We start from the raw sequence: 8,855 nt of genomic DNA, 5'->3' as shown, positions 1-8,855 counted from the left end.
GGATGATGCGATGCGGTGGGTTGCCGGTTGTCAGGTTATATAAATAACTAGCTTGTTGTAATTTACCCGCGTCCTTGTCCGCTTTAATGACAGATTTTACAAATCCCGTGGAAACTATTTGTTTTCCTCGCATTAAAACAACTACTACTCTCCGTTCTGTCAACTACTTAATGCCATAAATCAAATTGATTGATTGGTTACTTAAGTAAGACGTGAAGGAAGGAACAAACGAACAAACAAACACACTTTCGCATTTATAATGAATTTATAAGCAAGGATTACGTACATTTGCATATATATATATATATATATATATATAATATATATATGCGAATGGCAGTTATAATTTAAAACCATGCGAAGCGCGTCAAGGCGTTAAACCTACGTTCGTGGTGGCATATTCGTCGAGGATCACAAGGTCGATTACCTGATCCATCAGAGACTCTTACAAGGTAGCTAACAGCCTAAAAATAGGAAACTGTCATTATCCATCACAATGCCTTCCAGACCAGTTGCATAAGGATGTAAGTATGTAGGTCGAGCTGTAAAGCGTGGATAATCACTTATATCGTATTATATTCATTGAATTAACGGAATCCTCATTCAGCCATTATTATATACAGTGTTTTGTTTCCAAACACAGTAAAAACGCCCCGCGCACGTCCCACTTTACTCCCGCGGAATGTTGATAGCTCACAAACTTTTTTTCGATTTTCCCATTATATGGTGAACGTTTAGAACATTGGAGGTACATGGTATAAAGTGACTAACCGTTTGTTCGAGAAACCATTCTAAAGTGGAGAGGTTTTTGATGCTTCAATATTAGTCGTGTACACGGTCTGTATGTTCTTAATCTCATCTGTGATTATATTATCGTTGAAGCCTGTATTGGAGCAACAAAAGCCATGGCCAAGCCGTGGTATACCCGTAGAAGGTGGACAAATGAAAGACATGAATCTAGTAACTATTGGACAGGTTGTTGTCACTGTTTTTAAATGAATACATCCGAAGGGATGGCGTTCAATTATTTAGCACACTGACGAACAACCATTCGCATAACATTCCATTCCTTTGTAATCCATTCCATTCCTTGCAATTAAAATATAAAAAAATGGAAGTGGTAAAAATATACAGTTAAAACGTACTTAACTTTTGTAAAGCTTATGCGGTATGTTGCTGTCCGCAGAGTTCTATATGTTAAACCATATTCATCTGATCTACACAAATTTTTGGTAGAAATAAACTAAAACTAGAGCCTAATCAGAACAAAATTATTTAAATCTGTTTAAAATAATATGACAGTCGTCTTCATGAAAGGCTACAGGAATTTCTTACGAAGAAGCGAGCGAGCGAATAAAAACACAAAATTGGACTCAACGCATTTATTGAATCATTTTTTTTAATAATTCTTATCTAGCGTTCACTTCTTGGCGGTGACTGCGGCCTCGTCCTCGCGTGCGAAGGTCTGGAGGAGTTCCTCCTTCTTAGCCGCGATACGTTCCTCACGGCGTTTGCGCGCCTCCTTCACCCTGTTACGGCGGGCCTCGGCCTGGTCACTGGAGACAACGAAGGAAACATTAGCACAAATATGACGTAAGTAGGCCTCGACTGCAATTTCCTGCACGGCCGGAATGGGCAGGAGACAATGATATCCCCAGGGAAAGGATAAAAAAGTATCTTCTCACACAGCTTTATCAACTCTCAGAGCACTGGCGCACAAAAGGAAATAATATATGTGCATCTCCTAGTCCATGTTCCCTTTAGTAGGTTAATAATATCCCTTTTCGGGGTATATAATTTTTGTCTCTTGCTTGTGCTAACCCCACTGGTGTTATGCAATCTTAAATGTTACCGGGCTAACCTGTTTGGGATTAGCACAAAAAGTGTAACGAAACGATTGACGTCGGGGTGCCAAGGAGTTGGAATGGCGACCCCGCAGCGGTAAACGCTGCGTTGGTGGACGCCCTACAAAAGACCTATGCCTATCAGTAGACGGAAGTATCACTTGCTTTAACGGTGATGGAAAACATGGTGTAGAAATCTGCGTGTCTGAGAATTCTCCGTAATATTCTCATAGGTGTGTAAAGTGTCCTGCAGTGGGTTTCACCAGTTTTTTTCAATTCACTACAAGTTAGCGCTGGACTGCAGTCTCACCTCATGTAAAATTCTGATGGCGACTAAGATGGTAGTAAGCTTACCTGTTTTTGGTATAACAGATATGTTAAGCTCAGACCCCTAATCAGTTTTTATGAAAGATAAGATTTCTTTGACACCCATTGCTAAATACGTAGCCCACAATTCAGATTACTCCTCTGACAGAGTCTCCATGTTTTAACTATATATGCCCCAACTATTACAGGTCCGCAGCAAGTGGGCAATAAACAAAGATACCTTAACATATATTACATAAAATTATGTCAATCTATAATTATACTGTATAGATGTTGTCTGCAACTTTATTGAAAATCTAGCGGGAACAGTTGTGATCCCAGGATGCAAGATTGCTCTATGAGTATGTAAAAGGCTATTTTTTAAACTTGCAGGAATGCCACTTGTGTGTGTGAGTGATAAAAATTATTTAAAATCTATCTATAAGATTCCCACTATATGAATTTGTGCAGAAATTCATTAATATGGTTACACAAAGACATACTTTCGCATTTATAATATTACTATGGATAATTGTTAGTTAAAGTTCACACTAGTTTTTAATTGACTATCTGAGTAGCAAGACTGAATTAGAAATAATACCAGTTAGCGGTTTTTGTAGACCCTCATTAATTTTGCCTCTCACATTAGTCAAGAGAACAATGCCAATTAGTAAATTAACTATTGTTATAGCTCAACATGATAATAACTTACAGAACACAGATTTATCTTTTAGTATTTAAAACTAAAAACTAAGTGTAATTTTAAAAATTTTATTTAAAATCTAGTGGTGACCCGCAACTTGGTCCGTAGTATTGACGGCCGACTGGCGCAGTGGGCAGTGACCCTGCTTTCTGAGTCAAAGGCCGTGGGGTTCGATTCCCACAACTTCCCACAACGTGTTTATCTGTATATAGTAAGTAAGTATTTAATTAATACTTAATATATACAGATAAACACTTCAACAATTTGAAAACTACATAAATAAATATACTATGACAGTATACACATCATCATCTTCTCACAAAGTGTAGCTTGTGTTACGGGTAGTAAGATATAAGATAATGGAACTGATAAATGATTTTAGGAATAATATACATAATTAGTTTTTATATATATACATAAATAGTTCATTCAAAATCAACAAAAAGATTAGCCCCAGATAAACAAGAAAGATAATGAATTTGAAAATTTGTTGTAAGTCATGTTGTGCAAAAGACCAAAGAACAATTATTTAAAAACACAGACACATATCTGTTTTATTTAATCACAACCGATTGACATCATATAGAACCTTTAAAGATTTTGGAGCAGAATGTTGCAATTCTTGTGCACAGACTAACTCTTCTAAGACTTCTTGAGTTTGCATCAGTCAAGTTGCCAGAAAGGATTAGAAGATACTAATTGAAGCAAACTTGAAAGAAAAATGCCACAAAGATGCGAATGTAGGTGGTAGGATAAAATAAACAATGCTCCCAAAAATGGGGTACACAAAACATTGCATTGCATTGCTGTATTTGTATCAAAAGAAGAAAAGGTTTTTATTTATTTATTACATTATTTATTACATAAAGTTTCCAAAAAAAAAAAAAAAAAATACTTATAGCTAGCATCAGAAAACCACGCAGGTTTGTAATATATGCTAACAGATAATTAAATCTAGGTACGTTACTACAGAACATTATTGCCAGTTTACCATGTTGTGTATAAAAATGATCACAAGTTACTTAAAAAGAAGGACTTCAGTTTTTTCTTAATATTACGAGGATTAATATTGTCTCGTACATCAGTGGGTAATTCATTAATAAGGCGAGGAACTAGGTAAACGTTCGTGCGCTCGCCATACCTATTGAACGCGCCCGACGTGCATAACCGGCCTCGACTGACGGCCCGCGTGCATACAGGATGTTGTACTTTGTTCCAGTATATGTTATTGAAAAAGTTTTCTTTCAAAATTGAATATTTCAACTGTACATGCACTGGTAAAACTTTACACTGTTTAAAAAGTTCAGCTTCGGAATAGTCACTATGGTTATTGTTAAGGATAACTTTTAAAATTCTTTTTTGCAGCTTGAATATTTCTTTTAAATAAGAGTTATATGTACGGCCATAACTGCTCAAACCATACTGGATATATGATTGAGCTAGAGAATTATACAATATTAATTTTATTTTGAAGGGAATACGATTTCTTAGAATTATTATATTAGCTAAAAATTGCCTAAGCTTATTGCAAACGTGTTCAATATGATAACTCCAATTAAATTTACTATCTATATGTAATCCTAAATATGTAACAGTTTCAACCACTTCAATGACGGGGCATTTACAATTGGTGTAATTCGAGTGTAGGCAGCTGTGGTCATGGGCAAGAATATGGTTCATTGGGAGTTTTGCAAGATGCGGAGATTTTATGAGTATTAATTTAGTTTTACCTGGGTTTATTACTAAACCAGAATCGTGACACCACTTATTCAACATATTAAAATCAGACTGTAGAAGGTCACGAGCATTATCAGGATCTTTATCAGCAATCAGTAAGCATGTATCATCCGCAAATTGGTAAACCGTGGAGTACTTTATGCAGTTAGGCATATCATTAACATATGAGAGAAAGTGAAGAGGGCCCAACACTGAGCCCTGCGCTGTACCCTCAGTAGATGCTACATGCCTACTATATGCAGTATCAATCTTAACCGTAAACGTTCTATTACAGAGATAATTCTCGCACCATTTTAATAATGGTCCACGAACCCCACATCTACCAAGCCTTTCTATCAGTTGTTTATGCTCCAAAGTATCAAAAGCACGCGAAAAGTCAATAAATAGAGCCAACACGTGATGTTTGTTATTAAGATAATCGTTGACTGCATTTGTAAATTTTGACAAAAGATCGGATGTACCTTTACCAGCTTGAAATCCAAACTGATTTGGGTACATCATGTTCTGTTTTTTATAGAAACTATGTATTTGGTCACTAAGACATTTTTCTACAATCTTATCAATACAAGATAGTAGTGTAATTGGACGATAATTGCAAAAGTTACTTCTTGATCCCTTTTTATAAACCGGCCTAACACAACCAACTTTTAATTCGTTGGGATAAATTCCCGTTTTCACGCTTTGGTTAATTAAGTGAGCTATTGCTACCGATACGTCTTTCCCCACAATTTTAATATCTGATACTTTTATGCCATCGAGTCCAGGCGCTTTGTTAATGTTTAACTTTTTAATAATCTTATGAACTTCGTAACTAGTTACCTTTTGAAAACGAATACTAGAGTCAATTCCTATATCAGATCTTTTAGCATTTATGAGTTTATTGTTACACTTTGGTATAATGGCTTTCACCGCATTATTAAATTCTTCAGCGAAATGTTGAGCAATAGTTGCACTGGCAAGCCCTTGTGCACTAAACGCCTTAAGTATTGCTTCATCAATCGATAATTTTTTACGCCCTAACATCTGATTAACAATTTGGTATATTTTTCTTGTGTTTCTAAAGTTATCACTTATCAGTTTAAAGTAATATGTATTTCGTTTATACTCTATAATTTTATGTAGTCTGTTACGTATTTTATTATATTCAAGTCTTATCACAGGATCATTCAAGTTATTCTTCCAAGATTTAAACAATTTGTCTCGTTTTTGGCACAATCGAATAATATTTTTATCAATCCAAGGGAGTCTAATGGCATAGCGATGATTGTACTTACGTGTTTTATCGGTGGCAGCAGCATTATTAGCATTATTTTCCAAGCACATTATGTTTTAAGCTGAGACTGCTATTTATCTATCAGGGCCCTTTTGCTACAGTTACCCCACACACAATATACATCTTTTTGTTGCTTGGCATTAGTTCCCTCAGCAATATGTAGTTGTTTCCATTTTGTTAGAACAGGTTTATTTTTATATTTATTTAGTGAGGGGACACCTGCCATTGCCAGACAGATGATCAGTCCTCTGCAAGGACTATTCCCCATAAATGAATAGGTTTCAATGAATCAATAAATAATTTTAAGGATTTGTTTTGTTGTATGTTAAATGTTGTGTAAATTTTACTGCATCAAAACACATAGAACAGTTGTAACTCACCTTAACATCTTAGTCCTAGCCTTCTCAGCCTTCTTTCTGTGGATGTACTCCATCAGCACACGCTTGTTCTTGAACACATTACCCTTCGCCTTCATGTACAGGGCGTGGTACAGATGCCTGTCAATCTTTTTGGCTGTGCGGTATTTGAGCAGAAGCTTTCGGAGCACCCGTTGCCTTTGTACCCATAGTTCCTAGAAAATAGAAGCTAATATGCAAGACTGGCTTTGGACTTGACAGAAAATTGCAGTGTAGCCATTTTCTTTCATTAATTTCAATGAAAACAAAATAAAATAATACTATAAATTAATTGATTTCATATAAAGCATTGTTTGAGGTCCTATCTTATGATACATATTTGAAATCAACATGCAAGTTCTCAGCAGTTATTGTAACAAAAAGCTGTATTTGCCAAAAAAGATTATATTTTCACTCACTTTTTGAGGCATTCGGGCATTGGCTGTACCTCTTCTTTTACCAAAGCCACAATGACGACCTTTTCTCCTCGCCTCTGTGTTCTTGCGCACACGTGCACGTGAGTGCACTGCTACAGGCTTCTTGATGACGAGACCATCCTTTATCATCTTACGGATGTTCTGTCCTGGAAAGATGAATACATATTGAACGATTAGGCTCCACTGCAATGTGGTGACAGTGGCAGTGTATTACGAGGGGACTAAGGGACAGTATGTAACAGAGATTGGGCAGCAGCATCCTCTATGCTATTACTACAATCTCCTGCAATCACCAGCCGGTCTACTCAATGTGGTGATGATAAACCATCTAAGGAGACCCCTTAAGTCTGGGATTGTACTGTTAACTGTTATAGGCTATTGACTTGACTGTACAAAATACACAAGTTTCAAAGACAACAACCTCCATATCTCTACCTAACCAAGGCAACCAGTTTTTTTCTTTTTTATTAAATGCTGTTGCAGGCGACTTCGTCTGCTTTTGTTTTTGTTTTTTGAAAGACATGTGCCTCATAAATGTGGCAGCACTTTATGTATTTAGGATAGTTAAGCCTGGTGTCAAACACTTTAGTCCCCTCTCCTGAGAGAACTTCTCATATATTACTTCTAATACCTTAAGAAATATGTGTACAAAGTTTATAATACACATTTATAATATTAATAGGGAACTAGGGACATGCAATCTACCTTTATTAATTTTTTTTTCTTTACTAATAATTACTTTTTAATAGAAAATGTTTTTGAAATATAAAAAAGTTATTATTAATTACTTCAGGCATGAGCCTGGCCCCGGACAAAAAAAAAATATTTTGTAGTAAACTACATTTAAATAGGGTTAAATACATGATATGTTTGTCCCACTTTTTAAAGTAATGGATGGATGGATGACATGCGTTTTACTAAAGATTTTATAATATGATACAAAAACAATGTAAGCCTTTGTTTTAAGTTTGATAACCAATGTCTTTAGAGCAGAGGTTAAAAAAACTCAGATATCAGAACATCCAGTCCCCAAGATGATCGATGATCAAATTTTGTTCATAGTTATCAAATCACTGATCATAGAACATGCGCTAAAGTGCAGCAAGATAAGTTTTGAGATTTGTGTTGCACTTATCTTGCTATAAAAAAAAAAGAATTATACTTACGGGAGTTGGTGTTGGCGATTTCATTGATCTCATTTGGATCTAACCATACTTTCTTTTTACCACATCGCATAACAGAGGCTGCAAGCCTCTTCTGCAGCTTGAGGGAACTGAAAAATCAATTAAATCTTGTGAAGACCACATGGTTTGTTGCCACCGAACGTGTTGACGTTATATCCCTGAGGATATTCAACTTATAGTACACAACTATATATTTTTCAGAAAGCCTAACAATTTTATATAATAATTAAATGAAGTTTTATTACTAAATCTTCAATAAATCCATTTATATTTTGGAAAACTAACCTCATCGTGACACGGTGAGCCCAACGCACTTAGGAAAGAAAATATGGCGGACTTTTGACAGATATCTCTAACCTAAAATAAGAGTTGCTAGTAGTAAAATTTCATTTCAGTGGTTCCCTTAAATTAAAGATACTCTTTTGTCAGGGAAGAAAATCTCTTGATTCTAAATACAACACTATAATAATTAATAAAAAAAAACAATTTAATAATATTAAAATCATAGAGCAATCTTGTCTATCCAATCTTTAACGAAGTATTTGTAACTCATATACAGGACCTATACTTTGATAGTGCTTGCCGTGACGGCTACTTCGACATAGAAAGTTTATTACAGCAATAAAGAGATGCCAATGATATTATCCTTAACTCCATGGCCTGTTTTTGTGCACCACAAATGTCAATGTGCCGATTGTGGGACAAACATTAAACTTCGAAAGAGCATTTTTTTCCTAGCATGAACAGCAGCAGTGCAATGGGTACCAACCCTACTTTCTAATCTAAGGCCGTGGGCTCAATTCCCACAACTGGAAAATGTTTGTGAAAGAATGTTTTTCATTGTTTATTAATGTATATTGCAAGTATTTATGTATATAATTCATAAAAATATTCAGTAGTCATTTTAGTACCCATAACAAAAGTTACGCTTACTTTGGGGCTGGATGGCGTTGTGTGTATTATCTTAGTACCTATA

The 8,855-nt window shown here is 35.5% G+C and overlaps 1 protein-coding gene across 1 annotated transcript; it reads right to left on the bottom strand.

Annotated features, from left to right (window-relative positions):
* Positions 1-1,367: 1,367 nt before the first annotated feature.
* On the bottom strand, positions 1,368-8,236 carry LOC120628255 (60S ribosomal protein L19). The gene is made up of 5 exons (XM_039896540.1): positions 8,165-8,236; positions 7,862-7,968; positions 6,678-6,841; positions 6,244-6,434; positions 1,368-1,556 (listed from the first exon to the last, which is right to left on the bottom strand). The coding sequence occupies exons 1-5, from the start codon at positions 8,167-8,169 to the stop codon at positions 1,421-1,423; spliced, it is 603 nt and encodes a 200-aa protein (XP_039752474.1). The 5' UTR covers positions 8,170-8,236; the 3' UTR covers positions 1,368-1,420.
* Positions 8,237-8,855: the final 619 nt, after the last annotated feature.

This window comes from Pararge aegeria, chromosome 2 (genome assembly GCF_905163445.1).
Source record: "Pararge aegeria chromosome 2, ilParAegt1.1, whole genome shotgun sequence".
Taxonomy (NCBI): Eukaryota; Metazoa; Arthropoda; class Insecta; order Lepidoptera; family Nymphalidae; genus Pararge; species Pararge aegeria.
Note: the sequence above shows the minus strand (reverse complement) of the source record. Positions and strands in the feature narration are given on the sequence as shown.

What these genes read in the sequence shown, in the direction of transcription:
- LOC120628255 (XM_039896540.1), bottom strand. An exon ending in ATGCCCGAATGCCTCAAAAA is followed by an intron (nt 6,435 to 6,677) that starts GTGAGTGAAAAT and finishes TCTATTTTCTAG; the next exon opens with GAACTATGGGTACAAAGGCA. An exon ending in GCTAGGACTAAGATGTTAAG is followed by an intron (nt 1,557 to 6,243) that starts GTGAGTTACAAC and finishes CGTTGTCTCCAG; the next exon opens with TGACCAGGCCGAGGCCCGCC.